The sequence below is a fragment of the Tympanuchus pallidicinctus genome, unplaced genomic scaffold, assembly GCF_026119805.1.
Source record: "Tympanuchus pallidicinctus isolate F22 unplaced genomic scaffold, pur_lepc_1.0 scaffold25, whole genome shotgun sequence".
Classification (NCBI taxonomy): domain Eukaryota; kingdom Metazoa; phylum Chordata; class Aves; order Galliformes; family Phasianidae; genus Tympanuchus; species Tympanuchus pallidicinctus.
This window is the reverse complement of record NW_026294742.1, coordinates 8,433,101-8,460,825: the sequence shown is the minus strand read 5'-3', so window position 1 is coordinate 8,460,825 and position 27,725 is coordinate 8,433,101. Positions and strand designations below refer to the sequence as shown.

The following is a 27,725-nucleotide window of genomic DNA, read 5'->3' as shown; positions in this document are numbered from 1 at the left end:
AGCCAAGGGCAGGGCGCTGGGACTGCGTATGGGGCATCCGTGGCAGCAGCAGGGCCTGTGGGCACCCAGCGTCCCCATGGTGGGGACAAGGGTTGACCTCGGGCACCAGGAGCTGCTGAGACATCCTACGTGTCTTAGCTCTTAAAACCATAGAGTCATTAAGGTTAGAAAAGGCCTAAAAGATCATCAAGTCCAACTATAGGATTGTAGAATCATTAAGGTTGGAAAAGACCTCTCAGATCCCCAGGCCCAGTGCCAGCCCACCCCACTGTGCCCACTGGCCTTCAGTGCCACATCCCCATGGTTCTGGAACACCTCCAGGGATGGTGACTTCCATGCTCCCTGGACAGCTGTGCCAATGCCTGACTGCTCTTTCAAGAATAAATTGTTCCTAATAGCCAACCTGAACTTGCCCTGCAGCAACTTGAAGCCATTAAGCGTGTGTCATTTATTACACAACTTTTATTCCATGTGTCAGAAGCCTGACCTGCAGGCATGGCACTTCAGATCCCCACCCTTACTGGAGAGTTTCTTCACCCTGACCAGGAAGTCCAGGACAATTACAAAGCCTCATTCGAGAGCTTAAAATTAAATGTAAAAAAAAAAAAAACTTGCAAATTTCCAGAATGTCCCCCCAAAATACCACTTTTCTTTCCCACTGACCACTTCCTGCTGCCAAGTAACATCCTGCTAGACTCAAAAGCAAACTGCTGGACTTGTCTGCTCGCTGTTTTCAGCTCTCCATAACATTGTGACTCATAGGAAAGGTAGTTCTGCAGGGCCAGGGAAAGTCCCCATGCCCCGTCCTGCCGCTCACACAGGATCAGCTGGCAGGGCTGTCCCTGCAGCAGTGAGGAGCTGTGTGTGCTGACTCAGGGTGCCCATTCCTTTGGCAGGTGTACGAGGGGTATGGGCAGACGGAGTGCACGGCGGGCTGCACCTTCACCACCCCGGGGGACTGGACCTCAGGTAATGGGTTTTCCTCCTTTTCCACATTATTTCAGCAGACTGAATTCCTACAGGAAGGCCAAGCGTATCTGCAGCCACGCAACTAATAACAAAATGCCAATTATTGTTTGTAAGAGAGCGGACAAACGAGCTGCCAACTTTAATTGCCAGGTCATGTGGGAGCCCCTTTGCCCTGCAATTTAATCAGGCTGAAGGACGTGGAGGAGCTGAATTACTTTGCTTCTAAAGGAGAAGGAGAGGTAGGAACTCACATTTTAATATAAAACTCTTATTAGCAGACATTGTACTAAGTTGTAGCTATAGAAGCATTGTTTGTCTTTGAGGTGCACAAGTTTATTTAATACAGCCATCAGGGAAAGAAAGCATCAGTTCACTAACAGAGCAGTGAAGCATTGTTAACAAGGGGCTGTGGCAGCACTGCCAGCCAATGCCACGCCTGATTACTTCAAAAGCTAAGGCTGAGTTAATTAGTTTGGCTATGGAGCTGAATTACTGTGATTACTCCATTGCTATCATTTCTGTATTGGGTAGAAATCAAACTTATTGAAATCACTTTTTTTTTTGCTTTTAAACTGCAAGCCGAATGAAAGTCAACATTAAGCCAGTGGGTTTTGTATTTCTTCCTTCATACATCCTTTGTTTGAAAAATTCCAAAAATAAATAAAAAAGAAATTATAGCTCAATATATTTTACTTGCATGGGTCACAGTCACAAAATCAACCTTCGGCATACGTCAGTGAATCACTGTTTAGCTTGCTGGTAACCTCAGCAAAATAATGATGTAACTGAATAGCATCCTGACCTGCTTTGCAGATATGCGTGAAAGGACCAAATGTTTTTAAGGGTTATTTGAAAGATGAGGAGAGGACGAGTGAAGCACTGGACCAGGAGGGCTGGCTGCACACCGGAGACATTGGGAAGTGGCTACCTGTACGTATCCAGATGAGTGGTGCCTGTGTCAGTTGTGCTGTCCCATGCACACACTCGAGTTCTGCATGTGACCTTCCAAGCAGATCTATCCTTAGTAAAGATTAAGCTGAATTTTGGCAGAAGAAAGGCGCTTTCTGGCCATGTAAGCTGTTGTATTTAGAGTGGACTGGCTGAGCTGCTGTGGTTAAATAACCTCTCTGGGAACTCTCACTTCTTTCTCCTAACAGAATGGGACACTCAAAATCATCGATCGGAAAAAGCATATATTTAAGCTTGCTCAGGGAGAATACATTGCACCAGAGAAGATAGAGAACATCTACATCCGCAGTGACCCCGTGGCCCAGATCTACGTCCATGGAGACAGCCTGCAGGTACAGCAGGGCCACCAGAACATGCTGCAGCGCGTTGGTGAATTCCTGACCTAATTGGGCAAGAAGTGATAAAATCCCATCAGCCTGACAGTGCATTTGGTGCAGAGCATTAAGCCTTTGTCTGACCTTTCTGCTCTCCCTGCAGGCCTTCCTGGTGGGAATCGTGGTGCCGGATGCCGAAGTGATGCCAGGCTGGGCAAAGAAGAGAGGGTTTGATGGAACGTATGAGGAGCTGTGTAGAAATAAGGTTGGTTGTTGCACCTGCTCTGCAGTCGCTGTGCTGAGGTGGGGTGATGTCCCTTCTCTGGGCAAGGACCATCTGCTCACTGAGGTCAGAGTGATGGTTGAACCAGCAGCACTCAGTGTTGTGCCTGTCCTAAAGCGCTAGCATAACCTCCTGTACTGTTAGCATTTGTGCCTTTCTTCGTTAGAATAATTGCTAATTACGAACTGTCCACAGGGAGCTTGAACTTATCTCTGAAATGTGTGTGCTCGTGATGAACAGTGATGTTAATTGCGTGTAAGGTTTGTGGTATTTCATGCTGGATGTGTGTGTTTTAACCCAGGAACTGCAGAAAGCAATAATGGAAGACATGGTACGGTTAGGGAAGGAGAGCGGGCTTCATTCCTTTGAGCAGGTAAATGAAACAATTAATTGTGGCCACTTTGGCCTTGGTCTGCCTACACCGAGCAGGGATTTGTTAGCATTCAGTATACTGCATGTCCTCGTGGGGTGTGGGTGACATCTGCAGTCTGATATCAGGGTTCAAGATGGATGCTTTGAAAACTGGCTCCTTCCTTGAAGGCACTGCAAGGAACTGGGGCTCAAACTGCCACTCTTATAACCAACATAGGGCAAGCTGCTGTCTTATTTCCAGCCCATGCACTGGTCCTTTTCTGTTGCTTGTGCATAGAAGCACCTCAGGGGGAGAGATCTGAAATCAGTAATGAAGTACAGAGCTCTAAAAGCACATTAAAAACAGTTTTTATAATATAAAATACTTATTTATCTTAAAATAATGAACTTCCCAATCATTACGTATAGCTAGCAAGGGGCTTTTACTCTCATATTTCCTCTCATGCAGTCTGTTTCTGGGTGGTAGCTCCAGTGAACAATTCCCCACATCTGAGTGAAGCAGAAGCAGCATTAAGCAGAGACTTGCTATTCTTCATTTCCCCACTGTGCATGCAAATGAACCTATATTAAAAAGAATCGAGTTCAGAAATGAAAAGCAAGAGTTTGCAGTGCACATTTACCCGTGGTCATGTCTGGTTTGCTCCTGCTGTGAACCTTTGGTTTCATGCAGAAATAGAGGTCCACGTGCACACCTAGAGTCGTGCATAGCGACTGAGGTCTCTGCTACAGATGTGTCCCTTTCCTCATTCCAGGTCAAAGCCATTTACATCCACTCCGACATGTTCTCAGTACAGAACGGTTTGTTGACGCCGACATTAAAGGCTAAGAGACCAGAACTGAGAGATTACTTCAAAAAACAGATACAAGAGCTATATTCCAGCATCTCCATCTGAAACCACGGGAAGAACCTTCCGAGTAACGGACTTTGTAGCAATATTAGGATAATGCTCAAAACTACAGAGCCAGAATGACACAGCTGAAGCGGATGAGCATCTGAATCTTGCGTCTGAGCCTTTTCTTGTTTTAGGATTTCACCACTAACCACCATTTCCCTTTTCCTTCTGTTTTTCATCGGGTTTGATATCAGTTTTATTCTATGGACACAGCAGGGCACCATCAAGAATTATGCTAAATTGCCACAAAATATACAGCAATTTCAATCCATGACCGAGGAAATTATGGAAACTTATTAATGACTATGAGCATTTCAAGACTAAACTGGGGAAAGTTTCAGATATGTCTGTTGATATTTGATTGTAAATAACCTACACGTCAGAGACTGAAATTGTGGATAAATCAGTACTGTGGTCTACCTCAAGCTATCGGCGACTGATGGTGAAAGCCTGTGTTCTGTGGTCTGTAACTCTGAGCTGGATATCGGTTTGTATATTAAGTGATAGTTTTTATGTTTTCCAGGATGTAAATTCCATCAGTTTGACTTAATCACTAACAACCTAACAGCCAGAATCGAAACAAGAACAAATCTGGTACTTGTGCTCAGCAGGCCTCTCAGTGTGTGACACCTAATGGACAACCGCTGCTTGGGATCCCGACAACGTGTTGGCAGTGCTGCAGGGCAGGAGCCCCCAGCCCCCTCCAGCTGAGCCCAGCACCTCCTGCACGGCCATTTCAGGCAGCCCAGAGCCCCAGGGATGCTGCAGCACAGCAAAGCAAGGCCTGCATGAGAGTCACCTGTGTCTGGTCCTTGGTTTATTACTTTGCAGCCTGGTTGGGCTGGTTCCATTTTGGAGCATGTGGTGTGAGCAGAGCTGGGCAACGTGGGTCTTGTCTGGAGAACAGCTGGCCTGGGATGCAGCCATGCTGGAGAAGAGGAGGAAATGTTGCTCCATGTGGCCATGAGGACAATTCTGGCCCCAAAATGTTGGAGGGAAATGCATTGGATGTGGGTGCTAGGAAAGCACTTCCACGTGCAGATGCTTGGATCCACTTATCACCTGCATTGACCTCTCTGCAATAAGCAGCAAGTTTTGCAAGGAAATACGGGATCCATGAGGAGCCATTGGAAGGGGCCTGGATTGGAGGCTGGAGAGCAAACTGCCAACAAAAGCACAGTGCAAAGCAGTGAGAAGTCATGAGATCAGGGAGTGTGAGCACTGGGACCGCTAAACCTGGCCCTACATCCATCTCTGTGCATTACCAGCTGCTGTGTGCTGCACCAGCACCATGGGGCTCTGTCTGCTAGACCTCTCTTGCTAGGGCAGCAAAAGCACACGTTTTTCACCAGAGGGTGGTGAGGCACTGGCACAGGTTGCCCAAGGAGGCTGTGGATGCCCCATCCCTGCAGGCATTCAAGGCCAGGCTGGATGTGGCTCTGGGCAGCCTGGGCTGCTGGTTGGTGACCTGCACACAGCAGGGGGTTGGAGCTGGATAAGCATCGCGGTCCTTTTCAACCCAGGCCATTCTATGATTCTCCCTTAGACTGGAAGCCACTGTAGACTCTTGAAACTAAAAGATAAATTATTAATCCAACGTCTCTCTCATTTCCCCTCTGAAATCCCACTGCACGCTTTAAAAATTAAATAAATTGAATTAATGGGTTAGTTTTACACATAGGCTGATTTATGGCAGTAATTTCAGAACAAAGAGAAAGGAAATTGTTAGCATAATCACTCACGCACAGAACGAGGCGATTTGATCTATCAAACGTGGGAGGGTTGGTCTGAATCCCATCTGTGCCTGATTCTTCATCAGATTCCAACCTAATGATTCATATCGGTTGAAAGCAAGTAAGACAAATCGCTGCTGTGACCTGACGGCGTTGGACCTTCATTTCTCATCACTGTACACAGCAAGAGAGCCCCTGGGGAGTCTGAGCGTGGGGTGTGCAGTACCAGAGGCAGTCTGGCTCTTTAGGGCAGGTCATGCAGGAGTCTCATCCTGGAGGAGTGCAGCTCATCCCATCTGTGGAGCCCAAAAGCAGTCATCACATACAGATGCTTCAGCACAACGAAGGACCTGGCACCATTTCCTCTCCTCTTTTTTGAATAACAGCAAATATCTGTCATCTAAGTAAGTACAGGAAAGCTATTTTCTCCTGACCTGTTTCTACCGCATGAACTGTAGGATGATGCAAAATCTGGGGAAAAATCTGGGGGAAATTCAACCCTGAAGTGTGAATATTTTCAGAACTTGCGACAAGCTGTAGGAATAAACCAACAGCTGCCTCTGTTACTTTCTCATGCCATCAGATATTGCCCCGCAGATGACTCTCCATAAGCATACCAAATATTATGAGATTAAAAGTTGCCGTGAGTACATGAGGAAGGCATGAGCCAGGCAGAAACGCTTCTCCCCGCCTTGCAGCAGTGTTTGTTTTGCTTTGAGCTCTCTCCAATCGCTGCACTTCTTGCGAGCAGCAGGGAAAAACCCTGGGGTTGTCCACTAAATCAGTTTGTTCTTCTCTCACGATAACCAATGTCAACACTCATTTCTAATGCTTTCTTACTGAAAGAGTTGGGACTCATTGCTATTGCATAGATGGCAATGCATGCTATGCTTCTCTGTAAACAGCGCTGTTCTTGATGGCTTAAAGATGACTGTATGTAAGTACTCAGTGTCCTTGGGGCATTAACTCTGCAACCGAGTAAATGTGACAAGAGAAGCCCTCTGAAATTGGCACAGCTCTGCTGCTGCTGCAGGTGGGATCTGTGCAAAAACATGCTTGCTTTGAGGAACCATGTGTGACCAGGTAGTTTTACAGCCCCTTCCCCAAAGGCTATGCGTGCTGCAGCCTGATCTGTTGTGTTCTTCTATGTATCCAAAACCGGAGGTTCTTCCTGGGCCTGGTGCTATGCCTGTCGGATCGCTGGAACGCTGCCTCCGGTGATCACAGATGGAAGTCAGAATAAAATACTTCTTCCAGGAAGAGCAAATTGCTTAGTTATATATTTTGTATGTCCTTTGCTCAATATATTGCACAGAAAAGACACACTAAAGTGTGAGCAGGAACCGTGAGACAGTCTCAATGCCAGGCTGGCAGGAGATGTGCAGAACAGGCACGCCTGCAGGCTGACACGGCTCACACAGCCCAGGTGAGAGCTGTAGGGGATGGATGAAGTCCTGTCCTGCAATCTGTCACCACTGTTACTACGGATATATCAGCATCAGCAAAATCCAGGGTCATTTCTGCCACGGTTACGAATCCTTGCACAGAACAGAACGATCCGACTTTTCCAATCTCCCGGGACAAAACAAGTTAAAGGATTTGTTATTTTCCACGCGTCAGAAGCACAAACTGATGATCTATCTGTAAATACATCGCTACAAGATGAATGTATACTGGGAAAGAATATACTATTTTTGCATGGTGGCTGATAACTTAAAGACCTCTCGATGCCTTACGCACACTTCAGCAAAGCGTTTTATTTACAGGCAATTCTCTCTGCGTAGTTCTTGTTCCTTTATCTCACTTTGATCCCGTCTGTGGAAAAAACACACACCAGAATTGGATCTTTGGTTGTTCTTGGAATTCACTTTCTTCAGTACCTGGCACGTTCCATGGTTTCCACGCCACATTTTCTCCCATTAAATGGTGAGACTGAGCCTATTCGTTATGGGGGAGAAATCCATATTCCTGGATAACTGGAGAGAAACAGCTTCAGATGTATGGAATTGTTGCAAAATAAAACATTTTGAGGCACCCAGAGTCCTTTTAAGCCCTTCATTTCAGTTTTGTTATGTATTTTAGCAAAGTACAAGCAGCAAACGAGCGATGCGTTCTGTGAGTGCTGCCTATTCTGGAAGTGAAGGGATGAGGATGTAACATAAACATCTGTGTAAGAAAACACACTGATTTTTTCCACGTTGGTACTTGGGTGTGTACGTCAAAAAGTCATCTGTGGAAACTTTTGTAAAGAATTAAATGGTCCTGTTTCTCAAATCTCATGGGCTGGCATACAATAAAGGCTCTTTGTAAGACCTGATGTCTCTCCAGCACTCTGTTCTCACCATCGATCTGAACTTGTTCAGAACGTGTGCCTACAGGAAACGTGTCATGAAAACCCAGTAAATAACAACCAAAGCAATGCTGGAACCTGAGATTGACTTTAGCAATCATCTATACAAACAAACAAACAAACAAACACAAAAACACAACATGTATGTTGCAAAGTTCTCTGAAGACTCAGCATCCTTGTGTCATGGTTTTGTTTCTTATTTTAAACCAATAGCGATACAACAAAGCGTGTGTGCTTGTTTCATGTGAACTGACTGCTGGGAATGCACGGTGTGTTTTGGGACCGCGTGGCTCAACAATAAAGTCTAAAAGCTGTCCATCTCTGCTCTGTTCTTCTGTGCTGCGCTCACCGGCCATCCCGCAACGCCCAGGGATGCTCTGTATTTTCTTGCTGGTGGAACAATGAGATTCTTCTGCGTATGAACACGACTCGGGGTCCCGCGAGCCGCAGGGTTGGGGCGCACAGCTCCGCCATGCCCACCGCCCCGCCGCACAGCCTGCGCTCATCAGAGGAGCCGAGCAGCAGCCCCGGCCCTCAGCCCGGAACACGGATAGAGGCGGGGCCAGGCAGGATTTTGCTCGGCAAGCGGCACGCTTTCAGCGCACTTCTTTTTCACCAGAAACCAGTGCTGGGGTTCGGCTTCGAGAATCTCAGCACCACCTTTGTGCCTTCTGTCTGCATCCTCGCACCCTCCGTTTCTCCCTAGCGGGCTCAAAACGCCGAACAAATCTCCCCGTGCCGCGGTTGTTTATTGCCACCACCCCCAAAAACCAACTCCGCCTCCCCCCCGTTTAACCTCCCGGCGCCCGAGATGCGCAGCTATTTTCTCCGCACGCAGCACAGCGCCGCCTGGCGGCTGCCGAGAGCAGCTACTGCGCATGCGGGCTGCGGGACGGCGGTTGGGGCCGCTCGGGGCTTCGTGAAAGGGCGGCGGGGTCGGTGCGCGGCCCAGCGGGGTTGGGGAGGGGGAAAAGAGGCTCGCCATGGAGCGGCCCTTCTGGAGGAGCTCGGCTTGGGGAGGGAAGGCCCCGCGGAAGAAGCGGCGTTCGTCCCCGCTGCCCGGCGAGCTGCCCACCGCGGGGCGCTCCGGGGCGGCGCAGTGCCGGCGGCGGCTGTTCGGCAGCGTGCGGCGCGGGGAGCCGCAGCCCGGCTGTAAGTGCGGTGTGCGGCACTGGGGGCAGTGCTGGGGTCGGTTGTGGTGTTGTCCTGGCTGAGTGGGACGGAATCCATTTAGAATAAATATCCCTTTAGCTTTGGCGTAGCAAAAGTTGTTCCCAAAGTGCTTTTATTATTGTTATTACTATTGTTCAAAGGGCTTCTGGAATATCTGAGGGATTTCTAGGGTATTTCCTAAATTTGGCTGGTTTTTTTTTCTTTGGTTGGCATACTGATGAGGCAATAAATGCATGGGTGGGAATAAGCTAAATCCAGGCTTTGTGGTGTGTGTGAAAACAGGGCTAGAATTGCTATCAGCATCAACAAGTGGGAGCGTTTCAAGGTGCTGCGATAGAAATGCTCATCTCATTCCTGTTGCTGAATACTTGTTCTTCCCCAGGCCCAAAGGGAAAATGCGCTGTGAAAACCTTACCAAAAATCAAGGAGAATCTTGAAGTCACCCAAGGGAGCCCCTCCTCCAACCAAAGGTCTGCTGGAACGCTTTCATATACAGAATTATCACTGGTTTATCGCTGTTTTGCCTGCCGTCTGTTGTAAATGCAGTCTGGGTGCTGGATGGGCTGATGCTGGGCAGGGGTTGGGCTGTCAGCTCCCTCTGCACAGTGCAGCTCTATGGATTGAGCTCTGCTCTGCTTTTCAGTTACAGCACTCAAGTGAATGTGAAAGAAATGCTGTTCTTGGGAAAGAATGAAGAGGATGTGGAAGGCAGCACGGTGCTGCTGAAGGTGAGAGTGCTGTTTTGTTCTAACACTGCTGATGTGTGAAGGGTAAATTAAAAGATGTGACAGAATCATAGAACAGCCAGGGTTGAAAAGGACCACGATGCTCATCCAGCTTCAACCCCCTGCTGTGTGCAGGTTGCCAGCCACCAGCCCAGGCTACCCAGAGCCACATCCAGCCTGGCCTTGAATGCCTGCAGGGATGGGGCATCCACAGCCTCCTTGGGCAACCTGTGAGTGAAAAACTATCCAAATTAATGGATGTTCGTTGTGAGTTTTATGGCTGTAAGTCAGCTTCAGGTCTGTTATTGGTGCGTGAAAAGCAGTGGTGCAAACTGTGCTCTGAATAGCAAGTTTAAGTGATAAAGTATCACGTAATCAGTTCCTGAGTATCTGTTATTGCAGATGTGCTGGCATTGATTGCACTTAATGCAGTCTAGACTTAATGTCTAGATCTGGTTTTCTTATGTTCTTTGTATTGATTGTTTAATTTTAGGAATCTCCAGAAATCAACTTTGAAAGTAAAGAGAGCCTGAAAAACACTGATGTTACTTCAGGTGAGTGTAGTGATTGTGCATCGTGTTATGGAATGTGCTTTTGTGTCTGTATAGAGCAACAGGTAAAAATGAAAATTGGGTTTCAATGATTCAGCATGTGCTTGGTTCACATGAGCTGAGTGTAAGCAGCCAACAGCACAGGAGGTGTTCCAGGCAGGTGTGTGCACAGAGTGCTTCAACTCTTATTTGTGACAAGAGTTCTTTCAGAAGATGAAAAAGTGCTGATCTCAAACTGCTTGGGCAGGTGTTTATTTTAAAGTCTTTTGAGAACTGCCTGGCTTCCTTATGAAGGAAAAACAGAAGAGAGAAGGACCAGTAACAGTGTGTGTTGAGAGGATTGCTGCCACAATTGAGGCAGCCTTGAGCCCAGCCCCTTTTAAACCACATCATAGTGATTTTGTTGTTGAAGAGCCACTTTTCAACATGAGTTCTTCAATTTACTTAAAGGTACACTTTTAAAAGCGTAAAAAAAAATGAAGTGTGTGTGTAAAGTGATGCAGTTCATTTGAAGCTGCCTTTTTTGCCTCTCCCTCCAGGCACGGGGATGACTCTTCCTACAGGTGTTTCAGATTTTCTCCTCGAATGTTTAGATGCAGATTCTTCTGCAGATCGTGACACAGTTGCTACTGACACCACAGAAAGTTTCCCATCCCCTGAAACGTTAAGAGATGAGGAACCTTCAGGTGAGGCTTCTTTGTTTGCTTGATGCTGGAAAGATTGAGGAGGTTGGAGTAGGAGGGCCAGTAGCCTCTGTTGGTTGTGACTCGCTGGGTCAGAGCTTTGCTGTGAGCCACCCTGTGCTTAATGTGCAACCTGGGTACCTGGTCCTCCAATGCAGAGTGAATGCAGGCCTGATATCATTCGAATCATACTTTCAACTTTAAGTATCTGCACAAGTCGTTTGCTGGGGGTGACTGATTAGTTTGCTTTGAGCTGAATTTCTCCCAGCCATTTCTGTATGTTTGGACTAAGACGATGCTTTTGCTATGCTGTGAAGTCTTGCAAATGAGATTTCTGTCACTTGGTAAAAGTTGAAATAGCTCAGTGAGTTTTAGTGTGAGAAGCTTGTGCTTCTATCTTCTGTGTGCAGGGGCAAGTAATCCTGACTTCGAGGACTTTGTGAAATGCAAGAACTCCACTCTTCTGGACTGCAGCAGAGCAGTGGCCATAGATAAGATACTACAGATATCAAATCTTTCACCAATATTAGGTAAGTAGTCTATAAATAAGCAAATATCACTGCAGTGCAAGGAACGTTGTGTAATGTGTAAGGATTATTTTATTTAATGGGGAACAGCTCCTTGTTCAAGTTCTGTATTCGCTTTTAATGTTTTGCTTTATAGTGTGTATAAAACGAGGCCTGGCTCGCTGGGCTTTTTCTTTTAATGTTTAGATTTATGTTTTTCAGAACCTGTATTGGAAGATTGTAAAGACCAGTGCATAAAAAGGTAATCTGCAAAGCAGGCCGATGCATCAGAATGCTCAGATTTCTCTATTATAAATAATATTTTGGGCAATATGAGTAAGCCTGTGATCCTGCAAATGTGTCTGGTGAGTTTCAACTGCCCGTGTCCCCACCAGCTTTAAAACTGGTGCATGAAGACTAGCAGGTATGGGTTTTCTTAATAGGCTCCTGCTTCACTATTGGAGCTGCAGGAAAATCAGTGCGACAAAGCTCAGTGCAGGATTTGATGGAGCTGACACTTATCTATCAAGCCCATAAAATTGGCTTTTGCCACTGACACTGATTCTATCAGATTGCCTTCAGTTGCAAAGATTGGCTGGCAGTGCAGGGATTGCCTGTGCAGTACAGGGCATGAGGAACTCCTGCTGTCAGCTCCTGGTCGTGCTGTGGGCTCGCAGAGGACAAAGCCAGGTTCTGCACCTTTTCTGTAGGACTCATTAACTAATATGAGACACTTCCAAAGATTACTGAATGCAGCCTTTATGAATCTCAGGCCAGGTTCCTACCTACTGTCTGGTTGTTCTTTTCCTTTTAGTTTTATTTGCAGTATGTTTTTTTCCTTAACGAGAAGAACGGTGCATGTGAAACCCCTTTGTTGCTCTCCTTATTGTTAGGATGCCAGCTCTGCTATTGACAGATCATCTCTATTAAGTGCTTTTTGTGTCAGTGATTGTCCTCTGTAGCTTTTAAATTGCACATATCTTTAGAGTAAGTGCTGTTCCTGGGTGTAGACGATGAACTGTCTGATGAACAAGCTGTAACTATGTTTAGCAATTTTTTTTTTAGCCAATTTTCACTCAGGCTCTATTTGTTCTTTGATTTCCTTGTATGTTTTTTGATGAATGTTAACATCCATTGAGAGCAGCTCACTTTTTTTCTCCTCCCCCCAGAAAGAGACCCAAATGCAATTACAGTTCTTCAGAACTGAGTGTTTCAACTACTGTGGCAGGTAAAACACCACCAGCTGAGGGCAGTTTGGACTAGAAGGGGAAGTGTGAGTTGAAGATCCTTCCTGCAAATAACACTTGACTCATAACAAATTAGTTAGCAACAGCAAAGCAGAGCTGCGTTTTTACTTTTAATGCTCACCTGTGATGCTTAGTGAAAACAGAGTATCTCACTTAGCTTTTTCAGACACAGCTTTTGGTCATGCTGCTCACTTTACTTAATGTCAGCCTTCACGAATACAGGAGTCTCTTCTGTAACTACAGTTCTGAACTGTGACTGATGCAATTCTGGCTGTAGCCCAGGTACCACACTATTTTTCTCTGTTTAATTTGGACTGCAGTAGCAGCAGAAGCTGCCGCTGGCAAGGACTGCTGTGATTATGCAATTCCTCTGCTCACACAGTATGCGTGTCTGGTGGTGAATAACCAGGTGAGCATATGATTAATAAGCAGCCTTGTTTCCTTAAGGAAAGGGAAGAGGAAAAATGCTGTCCTGTTGACAGCAGGAGGCAAGGCAGATGAGGGTTGTATTGAAAGGAGGAGGTATTTATATGGGTGGCTTTGGAACAATCCTTCTTTAAAAAACATCCTGTGAGACGTAGGTTGGAGGGTGGCTGTGGGCTATGAGATGAAGTTAATTTGTTTGTTGGAAATTTATCACAGGGAAAAAAATCTGTAAAATTACAACTGCAAGAGAGAGAACTCCAGCCCTAAAAAGTGGCACGTGCTGTTCTTCACCAGTAGGAGCGGAAAGAAAGGTGAACAGCCTTCCATAAGTCAGCTCGGTTGTAACACAGATGATTTGCCCCTTCCTTGTGCAGGTGGAAGTCCCCACCTAGAAGTGTAGATGTGCATTCAAGTCTTGTCAGCTCCTTTAAAGAGGTGCCTGCAGGCAATGGCAGAGGCTGCCAGTGCAGCTTTTTTATACCTCTGGCTAGCTGTCACAGTCATGGGTGCCCCCTAGGCTCACTTTTTCAGACTGATTTTTGTCGCTGCTACCAACCCAGCTGTATAGAGCTTGAGTTTGTCACTGGGATTCTCTTTGTTAAATGCTTACCAGACAGTAGAGATTCAGTTTTTTAATGTGAAATGTCATTGTTTCGTCCTTCAGCCTGACAGTTGGACTGCTGAACCCAAAAGGCTGAAGAGCATCAGAAAAGAAGAGTTGTCTGATCTGTTAGAAGGTAATGCATCGCCTTGTGGTCGGCTTGAATCTGCCCCAGCAGAAGCTTCAGCCAAATCAGTGAAGGTGACAACAGAGCTTCTGCCCTCTGGACAGACAGATGATGCAGTGGTAAGTAATTACATCGTGCTTTGCTAATTAACAAAGGCATAAAATTGAAGTGAGAATTTGGAATCGTGACAAAGGTAGCAGTTAAATATGAAAAGTGCTATGGAGTGTTTTATCCCCTGGTTTTGAAAGGGACTTCAGAAGTACTTTTCCTGTGCTGCAATCAACTGATTCTTTGCCTTAATTTCACAGGGCATGAGACAAAAAAGTGAACACTTGAAATTCAGTACTTCAGCTCTAAAACCTGTTAATTACTTTCAATGGAGTTGTCACAAAGCAGGGTGGTGTACCAAGAGAATACTGTAGGAACAATACAGCAAGCATCTGATCTGGAATGCCTCTGTCTTATCAAATGAGTTTTGCAACACTGATCGTGGAGAAGAATAAATGTCCTAGATGTGTCTATCCTGATGTGCATTTCTGGTGATTAAAACCGAACCAATCAGTCTTCATTGTGCAATCTAATTCTGGCTGTTCTTATGGTACAGTTTAAGTTGCGCAGCAAACTGAAATTCAACCAGCTGAACAGTGTCAGATGTTTTATAACATCTTCCAATAGAAAATCAGCACTTGGTAGCCTTAGTTGTGTTTCCTCTTTGTTCTAAACAAACTTGCTGTTTAATGCCAAGTTGGGTTTTCTCTCAGTAAAGGCAGTACTGCCACTTCTCTCAGCACTGGAATGGAAGTGATGTCTCTTGCTTTTATGCCATAGCTCTCAACAAGTCTGCAGATTTGTGGTTTTTTTTTTTTTTTCCTATGGTTTTATTGAGAACTGTTTCAATAGAAAGACTTGCACCAGGTAATTTGGAAGGATTTGAGTTGTAGAATTCAATATGTTATTGTGAACAAGCTTTGATTTATGGGCACTAGATTAACAGAGAACATCAGGGTCTTGTTAGAGGCAGAAAACAAGAATCATTTAAGATTAGGAGTCCTAAATCATATTTTTGAAGCAATTAAAACAGTCTTTTGCATGAGCCAACAGATGTTGGCCAGTTTGGCCATTTGTCTGTCATGTAATTGGGCAGTTATTGCTGCATATGTGGTGTTTTGGAGAAATTATAGCTTAGCTTGTCACCAGTGTGCAGAGTTTCATCAGGGGAAGATTTGTCCCTGAATACCACAGGTCCCAGTGTCAACTCAGAAGAAACTGTTCCTGGGTCTTTGAACTCAGCAAGAGAAATTCTTCCTCCAAGTCCAGAAAAAAAGGTTATTTTCTTTCAGATTCCGATGTAATTGCACTTTGTAAGTCCAGTCCTGGCACGTGTGTATACAGTGCTGTTGTTAAAACCTTACAGCATGGCGAGCAGTTGAAGACTGTTCAAGCTTTGAAACTTTCTGTCTCCCATTCCTATTGCATGTTAATGGTATGCAAGTCAGTCTTAAATGTTTTCTGGCGACATCCCTTCAATGTCCCCCTGCTTTCTTTGTTCCATGCTTTTTGAATGTCTCTGGACATTCTAGAAGAACATCTCTTCAGTTGTGTGAATGAAATGTCATCCACCTTTTCAGACTTGGTGTTACAGGAAAGAAATCTGCTCCATTGTCAGGACTTCACCAGCTCGTAGACCTTGCAGGCATCGGCGACTTCCACTTAAAACAAAAGCCTTCTGCCTTCCTGAAGGAGTGCCTGAAGGTAATGGAATATCAGATCATTCACGGTGTAGGTGATAACTAGCTATCTTTATTGTCTGTTTGTCCTTTAAATATCTAAAGCTTCTTCTGCCACTGTCCAGTCAGTAGGATTGTGTGTAACCTGTTTTGCTGAATACATAGTTAGCATCTCAGCTTCTTTCTAAAGCTTTCATGTTTCTCTTTTGCTCTCCTTGGAGTTGCTTTTAGTTGACACAGTTAAGATGCTCAGCAAAAGGGAGAGTATAAACATGAGGGGGAACAGCTGCTTACGAGGGTGGATGGTGATAGGACAAGGGGAAATGGTCTTAAACTGAGACAGGGGAGGTTTAGGTTGGATATGAGGAGGAAGTTTTTCACCCAGAGGGCGATGAGGCACTGGCACAGGTTGCCCAAGGAGGCTGTGGATGCCCCATCCCTGCAGGCATTCAAGGCCAGGCTGGATGTGGCTCTGGGCAGCCTGGGCTGCTGGTTGGCGACCTGCACACAGCAGGGGTTGGAACCAGATGAGCATTGTGCTCCTTTGCAACCCAGGCCATTCTGTGATTCTAAGCAGTTCATCATGTAATTGGATTTTTCTTTAAAGGTTTCTTTTTTGTTTATTTCTGAGACCCTCAGCATACGGAAAGCTCCTTTTTTCACTTCTAGCTTTTATAAAGCAGAGATGAGAACTGTGTACAAAGCTGTCTCATCGCTATCATAGAGCTCGGATTCCCTCCTTTGAGATGCCATCCCTTGAAGTTTCTCAGTGTGCCACTGGATGGCAGATGTCTTCCTCGGTTTAAAACAGTCCTTTACAGTGTCTGCAAGTAATCTGCAAATTATATTCATCTGTCTGTGCTGCGTTAATTTAGTGTACAGACACTGTATAAGCATAAGTATTCTCTTAGATTTCACAAATGCCATATATCACAAACTCTCAGTGGAATTGCAGGTCGCTGGCTCCACAGCTTGAGTACATACAGCACCCAGGAGGTGTTTGTGAGTGTGTGCATCCTGGGAGTGCAGAACGTAGGTCATACTTGGTAGCCAACTGGATGGCTATCAGAAGAAAAATATTTGCTTTTGCTACTTCTCCAGAGCAGCCTGGGAATTAAGAATTAACTTAGTGCAAGTGTCTGTGGGCTCTTTGTGAGCTGGAGGTCTCTGTCTCTGCTCAGGGAGACTTTGGAGTTATACTTCTTCCATTAGCAACACGTGTACTCTTAAAACTGCTGTTCTGTGCTCACTAGCAGTGGGCCTGTAAGATTTGAGTTACTCCCAATGATAGATTCTCTTGATCGTGTGAACAACTTATCAGAGTAATGAGGTTTCTTTAAACTTGAGAATATATCATTTTATTGATAGTACTTAACTTTTTTTTTTCCCCAGATGTTATTACAAGTTCTAAAACTTGGATCTGCTGTAAGCACAGATGAGGATTCTGATTTTTCAGCAGGAGTCAATGGAAGTGAAGTTTGCTGTAGCAGGGAGATGAAACAGAAGTATTAATGAGTAATTAATGGCCATATTTTTTTTGGCTTCTGCATTGTTTGAAACTTAATATAATGTTTGACAGAAATCCTGTAAATCCTTTACTTGAATATTTCGATATTAAATTACTTGTACAAGCAACTAGATCTCATTCTGGGCATTGTTCTTTAGGAGCTCCATAAGGATGCTGCTTCAGTTCATTTAGGTTTTTTAAAAGCATGACTTGAAGACAGCACGTTGCATCGCTTTAGTTTTGCTTCTTGCTATGCCAAAACTTCTGTTTGGTTGTTTGTTTGTTTTTTTAGTGGTATTGGCCTTTACAGCTGTGGCCTCTACTTGAGTAGAGAACACCCAGCATTGGGGTGTTTGTGTTAGTGGCTTCTTACAACTCCTTGCCTCCTCCTGCCCTTGCCTCCTAGGCTGTCCATCCTCAGGAGAATGTGCATCTCTTGTGATACAGCTTTTCATGCAAAGTGAAGCCAGAAAGCACAATGTTTACAACCTGGACCTATGCTTTATATAAAGTATCAGTTGACCTAGTACTTCATTTTCCAGTACAAGTTTTAGATACTGATGGGTTTCCACAGTGGCGTTGTATCTATGGAGTTTTATTTGTGTGATAGGTGAAGTGATCCTTCCATCTCTGTGCTATGATACACTATAATGTTTGGGTAGAGAAGCAGACCTGATGGCCTGTGGGTAAAGGCTTGCGAGGTCTGGTGGTGGGAGATGAGAGGTCCTTTGTGACTTTTAATGGCTTCAGACTTGCAGAGAGAAGTAAGTGCCTTGCATGAATAGAGAGGTGGAAAAAAGCTTGTCTAGATGTCTGGAGTGCTGGATGTTGATGTTGGTATGGATTTTGCAGTTGGCTGCTCGTTCTGCATGGTACATAGGTTGGATTCCCAGTGCTGCTGTGGAATCCAGTCCAGTTTGTGGATCGTTGATCCGTAGATGTCATTCTTCAGTGTGCTGAATGCTTCAGAGAACACTGACCAGAGCATGGCTTTTCTCTGCTCGTAGTTACTGCATGCTGAAGTAGTTTGGGTCTCCACAAAGTTCTCACTAACACCAATCCTTACCCAGGCTCTTTAGTAGAATTAAGGAAGTTTCCTCATGTTTCAAAATAACAGTCTGGCTTTCCAAACATCTTGAAAGGTGAGGTTGTTTCTCAGTACTATCAGCCAGATTTGCCATGCCCTGGAAGCTGTTTGTGTTTCCAAAAAGCACGTCAAGAAGACATAAAATTCACGACTTTAATTAGTTTGATTACATCTGAGCAGACCTGGGGAAGTTCAGACCCTGGGCCTTTTCCCATTGCTCTGGGTTAGAAGGAAGTGCAGGTAGACACACTTGGATTTAGTCTCTAAACAAATGTCGTCTAAGCATATCATATGGCTCAAGGTTAACAATCATGGCATTAAATTATTTTTCCTTTAAGCATTAGTAGAGAGTGTTCTCCCAGTATCTTGTTGGAGTGCTTCCAGGAATGCTTCTAATTACCAGGATCCTTGTTCTTACAAACACAAAGCTGCTGGTAACCAAGTGTGCAAGAATCTGGAGCCCCTAGGAGAGAAGGGTTAGCAGCTGGATGTAGCTTTAAGCAAAACTGGGGTATGCAGTAAGTTAGGATTAAGATGATTGATTATCCTCTGCTTGAACCCGAGTAAAAGATGTTGTTATAAGAGTATACTAGCAAGGTCCTAAAAAAAAAAACAAACCACAACACTTTGCCCCCAAAGCATTTTTATTTTCTAATCATAAATAGACCAATACTGACAAAGTAATTGGAGAGTACAAGATCGAAGCAGTTATACTTGCTTATAACTGTGGAGTTGGCTGGAGCAGCCTGAAAACTGCAATGTTTTACTCTGTTTTTTTCTTCTTCTTTTCTCTCAATGTGATGAGGCTGTCCAGGATAGAAATATCACAGACTTTCTTGTCCTTCCCCTCAGTTACAAAAGTGCTGCTCCTTTTTTTCATCTTTTGAGATGAGAGAAAGTGTAATTGATTACCAGGCTAGCCCTCAGCCCTAGGGAAGGAAATCTTACTCGTTTTGAGGCCGCAACAATATCCACTCTTGTTCTGCTTTTCTGAAAGGACAGGCACTTTCCCATGCTTTGGTTTCGAACTGAAGAATGGCTGTATAAAATTTCTCTCAAAGTGGAAACTGGTTCTTCCATGTTAGTGGATAAAGGTTATAGGTCACAGGCAGTTAATGGGATAGTACAGAAGAGCTTATTTGTGCAGTGATTGAGAAGTCCTCACAGTATCAATGGGGCTGCTTTGTCACAAGCCTAGACGTGGTGAAGTCCCAATGGCTTGAAAGGAATGACAGTGAGTCAATCTGCACAAGAACTTTCTATCCATGAAATGTGCTCTGAGGATGCATGTTTAGTAAAGCATTCAGGGACAAATGTATGAGGGTTTTCATTAATAGTTTGCAGTTGTTTTTGAAGATGAATGGTTCTTCTAGGAGGCTGAAAGTGCTTGGAGATGATGAAAGATGTTTTTTCCCCCACTGGAATGCTACAGGGGTATGTGAACCAGCTGCTGGAGTGTAAAGCCCTTGTATGCAAATGGTTCTGTTTGTAAGTTCTCTAAATCCTAATCTCTAAACACAGAAAGGACAGGATTGGAGTCCAAGGCAATGCATACTAAATGGGCAGGTAAGTTAGAAGTCATGTTTTTCATGCAGGTGTGAGGATTTGCCTGTGGGGAGGTTTTTCAGGAAAATGGATGATGAAGCATATTTCGTTCTTGTTCTCTTCCTATCTATCCTCCTCTCTGCTCTCTTGATTAAGGTGTGTTAACAAAGCTTGCCAGAATCCCTTGCTGTTAACTTTGAAGCTTTGGAACAGACTCACTTTGGAAGGGGCTCTGGCAACTTGGATTTGAATATACTTGATGTTGGTTCAGTCTTCAGTTCTGTTAATTGTGAAACTGTTGAAAGCTCAGCTGTATTTCCTGGTCAAATTCTATTGTTTTGTAGTATTCTACACTTGAAGATCTTATTTGAAAACTGCATTTATGTGCCCAGTTTGAAGGCTTTCACATAGTGAAGGGATATAGAGATCTCTCGCCTGTGAGCCTGCAGCACACAGGTGTGTCCTCCATCCAGAACAAGGGAAAGATGTGTCTGAATGTTGGTTCCTGCTTTCTGTTACCAGCATCAACTTCTAGTGGATGAAAACCAGAGATCCTGTAGACAGTTGTGTACGTTACGCACAAAATGATCCTTGTTTAAAAGTATTTCTAATGTAGCGTTATGTCACATGCTGACTTAGTTTAATTCTGTTTTCCAGAGAAAGCAGATGAGTCACTTCTGTTTAATCAGTTCTTAATTATTTTCACTTTCTGCTAGTCTTATATCCTCACAGTGAGACGGGGAAGGAGGCTGGTAACTGTAACCATTGGTTTAAACCTGAACTAATAAATACTGCAAAAACTGCTCAGTCCCTTTGGCTTGTGTTTGGTCTGGATTCACGTGTGGGTTACTGTGTCCTAAATGCGTTTGGCAGATGGCTGTTTTATGGGCACGATGGCTTCCCCTGCACACAGCACACGTGGCTGCCTTCCTTCCTCCAGCCTTGTCCCAATGCTATTTCTGTCTGTGCTGGGGAGCCCCTCCATCCTGAGCAGGCCTGGGGGAGAAGAAGGGTGGGAGGAGATGCATTGGTGGTGGTGGTGGTTTCTTTCTTTTTCGTTTTCCAGCCCCAAAGCTTGAGCTATCCAAGGAAATCAAGCAGAAACCTGCCTCCACGTTCAAAGAAAAGTTTCTGAAGTGCTGAAGGTTGGATTGAAGGTACGGTAACTTCTCTGAAAAAGCAGCTGAGCACCGCACAGGCTGCCCTAGGAGGGGGGGAACCGCCCTCCCCGCCGCGTTCCGGAACGGGGTGATGTGGCACGGGGCGACGCGGGCGGCGGTACGGCGGGTGAGGGTCCCTGAGGCGCTCTCCAGCTCCCGAGGCCTTTCCCGTGCAGCAGCAGCAGCCCGCTCCCGCCCCGGCCCCTCCGGCCGTTCCCCACCCGGGGGCCGCGCGCTCCGCTCCGCTCCCCCCGCGCCCGGCCCACGTGGGGCCGCAGCCACTCAGCGGCCCACGCAGCGCCCCGCCGGGCCCGCCCCGCCGGCCCTCCCCTTCTGGCAGCGCCGAGTGACTAATTTCTGTCATATGACTGTGACACCGAATGGAGTCGGGCGGGCGGAACTAGCCGCGGCGCGGGGACGGGGCTGCGCGGAGCCCGGCGCTCGGCGGCGGGGGGCAGCGGCGGCTCCCCAAGATGCCGCCCACCCTGTTTCAGAAGCTTTTCAACAAAAAGCACGGCCTCACATCCCCGGCCAGGGACGCGAGAGACGACTGCGTCTTCAGGTAAAGCGGCGCCGGGGCCGCCCGCCTCCCCCCGCCCCGAGCTCGGGCTCCCGCTCCGCCGGAGGTGCCGTGAGGTGCCGGCCAGCGCCCCTTCCCCGCGGCGCCGCCGCCATCCGCCGCCCGGCTCTCTTCAGGCGGCGCCGCGCTGCCCCTCGCGGCGGCCCCGCCGCCCTCCTCCTGCCCCCGGGGCGGCCCTGCGGGGCTCCCGGCGTTCCCTCGGGGGATGCTCGAGGCTGGGGGGAAGGAGGAGGAGGAGGAGGGGGGGAGGCGAGGCCGGCGCCATGCCGCTCGTCACGGGGCTGCGAGCCGCGAGGGAGCGACCTTAAAAACGTGCAGAAAAAGGAGGGGAAAAGGCCAAGTCGGTGCCAAGAGAGGTGTAGGGTTACTGGTGAAATTTGTCACGATCTAACCGCTGCGGCTCTAGGTCCGCCGCTGCAGCAGCGGGGCCGAGGAGGGGCGGTGTGCGGGGAGCCCCGGGCCGGGGGAACCAGCCGGGGTTCCGTTCGGAGCTGCCGTGTGGAAACGGCTCCGTTTGTGGCTGTAAAACCGAGCGCCCCGCACTGGGAAACCACGCAGCCCCTTCTTGGTTGGAGGGACAGAAAGCGACCCTGCGAAATAGTTTTAAAGTTTGCAGCTTGAGCGTGGACCGAATGCGCTGCGATGGGAAAGTTGTGCGCTCCTCGATGCGCTCCTCCCATCCGCTGCCCTGACTGTGCCGACGGGAAGGGGACACCTGGGTGCACGTGGGGACACGAGTCCTGCGCACCTCCTGCTTGGGGTGTTTCGGAGTGCTTCTGCTGCGGTCGGAGCATCCCGGTGGTCACAGAGCTGCGGTGGGTCCGTGGAGCTCTTGCGTGGCCAGCAGGCAGCTTGGGCTACACCTGAAGGCCGGCGCTGCAGCTCATAGAGCTGCCTTGTGGAGATGCTGCTCCCACAGCTCCTCTCTACTGGCTGTGGTAGTAGCTCCTTTAAAATGATACGTATTTTAGGAGACAAAGGTTTTTAACGATGTCCACATCATCTAATTCTGTAACTCAGCTTATGTCTGAGGTCAGGCTCTTTGCTGGGGAAGGGACAGCACGGCTGGGCCGGGCCATTGCCACACCTTTCCCAGCCTGATGAGAGCTCTAGTAATGATGAGTTTGTACAGAGCCTGCAGGTTAGCTGAGCAGCTGCCACGCAGACCCCAGGCAGGATCACAAAGCAAAAGCACTCTGCAGGGAGATGCCTCTTGTTCCTTCTCAACATGCAGCGTGCCAAACTGGACGTGGATTTTGAAGATACGTCACACTGTCTGCTCTGCCCTCCTCCACTCATACAGTGCTGCTTCACTGTGTCATGGGAACCGTCAGGCAGCTGCTGGTGGATGTGCAGTTGTTCATTTGATGCTGATGGCTGAGGTGTAGGATGGGGCTGTGCTGCTGAGAGCCAAGTGCTGTATTTCAGTGCCCTCCAGGCACGTTGCCTAATGGCTTCTTTTTTATTCCAAGTGGGGATAAGTCTGGAGTTAATCCTCGCCACTGTGGTCTTATTGGTTATGGGTGAAACTAATGGAGAATGCACAAAATAAAGAGTGTTATTTATGATAGTTGGATTTTGGAGCCTGGAAACCAGAATTCTTTTTTGTCTTTTTGTCTGCTTCTGTGCTTCCAGTAGATACGAGGGCATCAGTCTTGTCGCCTTCAGTGATACAAGTAAATCTTTATGTATTGGTATATTACTACTTGTTTATATTCTCAGTAATGGAATGTTTTCCAAGTATCCTGCATGTTGTTGCTGTTGATTGCCTTCACATTGGGCCTCTTACTGAGAAACTGTGTAAAAAAAACCCCATAATAGTTACAGAAATTCACTTCATATATTTAAGGGTTGATAAGGAGAGAGAAAAGCCCAGTTTCTATGGCAATGACATCCATATAGCAGATCATTTTAGGATGATTTTGATGCTTCTTTTTCTTCTTTCTCTATGACCATACTCTGCCTTTCATTCAGGCTTGTTGTGAACATTTACAAAGGCGTAAATTCTACTGATCTGAACTTACATAGTTTCAACAATAACAGAAATTACCTTTTCCTGTGGAAGCTTATTACTTTTCTTTTTCCTGCTCAGAATCCTTTTGTCTCAGGTGGGGCTGTGACACTTGGAGGCTGAGTGCAGCAGCACTTCAGAAGCAGGTGTGGAGAGGCTGCCCCTTCCAGGGAGGTGCCCAGTAAGTCAGCAGCTGCAAAGCATTTGCTGATGTACCACGTTGTTTGGTTTTTCTTTCCCCTATATATGAGAAGCAGCTTTAAGATCCACTACATATTGGTGTTTTAACCCTTCAGCTTAACTGGTGACAATCAGCAGAGCTGGTCTTCAGTCTGCACTCTTCCCCATGCAGCCAGGTGTTCATAGCAAGAGCAAAAACGTTCCATGCTTTTATAGTAAGATATGTTTACAAGAAACACCTGCAAGTATTCCAGAGCAGAGACAATCCTTAAGCTCCAAGGTGTCGAGTACCAGCTGTCTGCTGCAAATAATACTCACGTGAGTGGATTTTCCCCAAGGGTAAATTCTGCTATTAATAGAGTCCTTGGCCATGCCGTGCATCTGGCAGTGGCTTGCTGGTGGCAGGAGGCAGGGCAGGCAGAGCCAGGCCCTTGCCAGGCCTGTGCTCCTGCCATCACCAGGGATGTGGCATTGTAGGTGTGTGTCTCTAGAATTACAGAATCCAAGCATTCTAGTTGTAAAAATACGTGAAGCTGCTGCTATATGAATTGCATGCAAGTGTATAAAACATATATATGCATTTTAAATAGCCATCAAATGAACCCTGTTACAAAATCTCATCACCTTCTCAGTAAAATAGGAACAATCATCTCACAAAAACTTCCTATGGCCAGGGAGAAGCAGCCGCAGGTTCTGCCCTGTATTGTGTGCCAACACAAAGTATTCCTCTGCGTTTGTGCTGGGCTGCTGCAGTTAGAAGTAGGATTTCCTTTCTGGCTTTTCAGAGGCACGCTTCAGTGCTTTGGAGAGGAGAGAGCTCCTGAAGCACCGCTGCTTCGACCGTCTGAACCACGCTCTGGAGGATGAGCGCAAAGCTCGGTGAATTGCTGGCAGCTCTCAGGCTTTATGACTTTATTGTGATGTTGCTTCTTAACTTGTTAAATATGTGCGTGTATTTCCAGTGGAGGGACTGCAGCAGAATTTTTGTGGCATGAGATTATGTCCATGGAGACAGCAGCTGGGGCAGCAGCACTGTTACCTGCTGTGGGAGGGGGGCTTTGTGAAGAGCTGCAGGGCAGTGACTTGGGGGGGTTGGATGTGGGGAGAAACTGTTTCATTCCATCTCAGGTGTGAGGTTGAAACACTTGTTCTATCTCTAGACATCCCTCCCATCTAGCTGGAGGGATTATTAATTAGGAGTGCTTTTTTACACTGAAGCTCAATACAAGCTTCTCTTTTTTAATCTAGAGAGCCTCAAAGAACCATCCCACCCCAAGGGGCATTCCGCTGATGTTTCCAAACTCTGTTCTGCCCTTGTTTAAGCACCTGTTGTAGAGGTGCAGCTGTGTGGTAGTTGTTAAGCCTGAAACCCTTTCAGTTTCGGGTCTTACTGACAGCATGAAGGTAGGGTGCGTTCTTCCTTTTGGGGCTTGCTTTGGTTTTCTGAGTGTTTCTGAGGACAAGCACAGCTTTCCGAGTGGGATGACACAGGCATAAATAAATGCTCTTATGCTTATACACAGAGGACAATTTCCAGCCATTCTGGAATGTGCTTTTTTTGGGGTCTCTCTGTTATAGGTGCTGCTCCTTTGCTGGGAGTGGTTTGCCAGGTTCCCAAGGCCTATGGCTGGCTGTGACATAGTGTTTCCTGAAATGCAGCCAGGCAGGGATCCCCCATCAGCCCTAACACTTTGTTTCTCTGTGCTAGTGTCTTTAAGTGGAATCCTGAGCTTTGTTTCTTTTCATGTAGTTTTTGCCAGCTGGATTCATTGGGGGGAATAGCAATAAATCTTCAGTTGGAGATGGGTACAGTGACATGAGGATGCTTCACCAACCAGTGCATCTGCAGTACTATTGCTCTTGCATGGTGCACATGCTGTCCACCTTCTGACAGCAACATAAGCCATTGCTTCTTGAGCCAGGAGCTTATTTCTTCTAGCCTGATCTTGAACTGAAAAGGGATCTGGAGGCATCTACCACCATATTATGGGGGGTTTCATGAGGGACTCTGGAGTGAGGTTAAGGAGGAATGTGACATTTGCCTTCACGTTCATTTTCCAGGTGAATTTTAACTGCACAACTTCTTGGTAAGTTTTCTCCTTGTTCCTGAAGGTGGATGTCGCCAACGACATGAACGCAGCACAGTCTGCTCCTCCTGTGCTGAGAGCAGGGGTAACCAACAGAGACTGCTGCACTGCTTTCCCTTTTTAAGTGTGGTTTTATTGGTTGCCTGAGGAGTTCAAATCTGGCAGTATCTCGACACTGGTATCTTTAGACCCAAATTCAGAGAGAGGTCTTGAACAGTTGGATTGGTAACACCTCAGCCAGGCTCAGATGGCATTTACCTGCTGCAGCACACAAGGTGCCCCACTCCATCGTGTCAGAGGTACCTGTGTATCCATCCACAGCCTGCCTGAGCCCACAGTACCCTGCACGGTTAGCAGATTCCTTGCCCTAACAGCACCTCATGAGGCTTCTTTGGGCTGTTCCACAACAGCCAGCCTGGCCAGCGCCTGTGATTAATGACACACTGCTTTCTGATATTTGTTTGCTTCTGTAAGTGTTTGGCCAGTGGTTGTTAGATTGCTGGAATTTTGCTGTTTCGAAGTCTGAACACTTCAAAACCAGCCCTAGCTGGATGGATGCTGCAGAAGCTCCTGCTTGTCATCGTTTCCAGGTATCTGGTGAATTTGAAAAGTCTTTGTCCCATCATATTTAGGGCTATTCAAATCCTTAAACATCAGAAGTTTTCTTGTGTTTGTATTAGGCCTATTTCTGCCCTTTAATGCCCCTTAAGTTTTTCTTTCTTAAATCCATGATTTCTTAATCTCCCTGGAAGAGTCTTTGGGTTTTTGGTTGTATTAATTTGCTTGAATGTGGCAAGCTTTGAATAAATGTTGGTTTCTGCTCAGATTTCTGTCTTGCCATGACGACTCTGGCCTGTATTTTGAAATATAACTCTGTTTTCCAAAGCGCTGCTTCTTGCCAAATTCTGTTTTGCATTTCCTGTCATCTGAGCTTTTGCATACCTTCCAGTGCTGGAAGTGAAGTTCTGTTGTGGAAGCAGAAGCTCGCAGAGAAGGAGATCTGTGAGCTGCTCTGGGCACAGGCAAAGCTTTGGTGGTTCTGGAAGTGATGCCTCACAAAAGTGGGACCCCAGGTCAGGACATGGCAGTGTGCCTGCAGCCTGCCTGGCCCTGTCGCTTCCATGCCCAGCTATGGGGAGGGGGTCTGTGCTTCACTGCTTCTGGGCCTACTCTGTTCCCCTTCCAGCTTCAGCTCCTTCCTCTAAAGCAGAATGGTTCTGGGAGAGGCTGCAGGGTGTGAGTCCAGGGGTGCTGCTGGCTCTCCGTCATCTGAAGGGGGAAGAAAGACACAGCTGACTCACAATTGAGAATGTGGCCTCATGCGGTGCTCAGGAAGCTCTGCAGGACTGGTGGGCGTCTCACCAGTTGCTGATTCCTTTGGTTCTGCTTTGAGCTTTCCTTGGCTCGCCGGTCCTGCTGTCCTCCTGGATGGGCCTGATCCAACAGGGAGTGAAGTGTTCCCTGCTGCCTGTCCCAGCTGGAGCTGGGGGAGCTGATCCCCATCTGCACGGTGCGAGGCTTCTCGTCACGATTCCATGTGTGCAGGTAGGGTAAAAAATGCTCCTTTACATTTGCAGGAGCTTAGCCTTGGCAAATGTTGTCCAAAGGTGTTTCTGCAGACTTACAGGCACTGTGTTTTCCATTCTTCAGATGAGGCTGCAGGGCTGTGAGGAAGTGTCTGCACCAGTTCGGCCACTGCAAGGCCTTCCTCCTTTCTGCAGCACATCTAGGAACTGACAGTGCTTTTAGCTGACACAGGTTGCAGACCTTGCTCTCTGGGAACCATCAGCTCCTTTGGTTGACCTTTGGATGAGTCTCCCTTCTGTTGCTTTCGGAGGGGTTTATCCTTTCTGTGTGCACACTTTGGAGGTAGCATCTGCTGGTAGTGACAGCTTGGATGAGTTCAGGCTTCTGTTCTG

The 27,725-nt window shown here is 46.7% G+C and overlaps 3 protein-coding genes and 1 long non-coding RNA gene across 10 annotated transcripts in view; 3 read left to right on the top strand and 1 right to left on the bottom strand.

Moving 5' to 3' along the window:
- Positions 1 to 7,845, top strand: part of ACSL6 (acyl-CoA synthetase long chain family member 6) — a 41,378-nt gene extending 33,533 nt beyond the window's left edge. For both annotated transcript variants that reach the window (XM_052689644.1, XM_052689643.1), the window contains 7 exons: positions 897 to 969; positions 1,120 to 1,208; positions 1,783 to 1,899; positions 2,127 to 2,270; positions 2,416 to 2,517; positions 2,837 to 2,908; positions 3,660 to 7,845. In XM_052689644.1, the coding sequence (XP_052545604.1) occupies positions 897 to 969; positions 1,120 to 1,208; positions 1,783 to 1,899; positions 2,127 to 2,270; positions 2,416 to 2,517; positions 2,837 to 2,908; positions 3,660 to 3,800 (738 nt within the window). In that variant the 3' untranslated portion in view covers positions 3,801 to 7,845. The remainder of the gene's footprint in view (positions 1 to 896; positions 970 to 1,119; positions 1,209 to 1,782; positions 1,900 to 2,126; positions 2,271 to 2,415; positions 2,518 to 2,836; positions 2,909 to 3,659) is intronic.
- Positions 1 to 27,725, bottom strand: part of LOC128083980 (uncharacterized) — an 86,517-nt gene that overhangs the window by 19,872 nt on the left and 38,920 nt on the right. The gene's annotated exons all lie outside the window — the stretch shown is intronic.
- Positions 8,714 to 20,589, top strand: MEIKIN (meiotic kinetochore factor). Of its 4 annotated transcripts, none has more exons than XM_052689653.1 (12): positions 8,719 to 9,035; positions 9,439 to 9,526; positions 9,700 to 9,784; positions 10,275 to 10,335; positions 10,872 to 11,018; positions 11,426 to 11,545; positions 11,744 to 11,783; positions 12,691 to 12,749; positions 13,411 to 13,505; positions 13,859 to 14,041; positions 15,165 to 15,247; positions 15,551 to 15,636. In XM_052689653.1, exons 1-11 carry the CDS (start codon positions 8,867 to 8,869, stop codon positions 15,204 to 15,206), a joined length of 1,089 nt encoding a protein of 362 aa, XP_052545613.1. In that variant the 5' UTR covers positions 8,719 to 8,866; the 3' UTR covers positions 15,207 to 15,247; positions 15,551 to 15,636. The 4 variants fall into 4 exon arrangements, 3 of the variants coding, with proteins under 3 accessions (XP_052545612.1, XP_052545613.1, XP_052545610.1); XR_008208279.1 differs by lacking the exon at positions 15,165 to 15,247 and adding an exon at positions 17,042 to 20,589 and having other exon boundaries at positions 8,725 to 9,035; positions 15,589 to 15,674; XM_052689650.1 differs by lacking the exon at positions 15,165 to 15,247 and adding an exon at positions 17,042 to 20,589 and having other exon boundaries at positions 8,756 to 9,035; positions 15,551 to 15,674.
- Positions 21,330 to 27,725, top strand: part of FNIP1 (folliculin interacting protein 1) — a 60,518-nt gene continuing 54,122 nt past the window's right edge. For 2 of the 3 annotated variants that reach the window (XM_052689639.1, XM_052689635.1), the window contains exon 1: positions 21,330 to 21,510. In XM_052689639.1, the coding sequence (XP_052545599.1) occupies positions 21,422 to 21,510 (89 nt within the window). In that variant the 5' untranslated portion in view covers positions 21,330 to 21,421. Of the gene's footprint in view, positions 21,511 to 26,346; positions 26,397 to 27,725 lie in introns of those variants that run through there. The other variant, XM_052689637.1, reaches the window with a different exon arrangement.

Bases quoted from the DNA above. Each gene is read 5' to 3' on its own strand.
- MEIKIN (XM_052689650.1), top strand. From the start codon at position 8,867: ATGGAGCGGCCCTTCTGGAGGAGCTCGGCTTGGGGAGGGAAGGCCCCG. The intron at 9,036-9,438 runs GTAAGTGCGGTG...GTTCTTCCCCAG, and splicing joins CGGGGAGCCGCAGCCCGGCT to GCCCAAAGGGAAAATGCGCT. The intron at 11,019-11,425 runs GTGAGGCTTCTT...TTCTGTGTGCAG, and splicing joins AAGAGATGAGGAACCTTCAG to GGGCAAGTAATCCTGACTTC.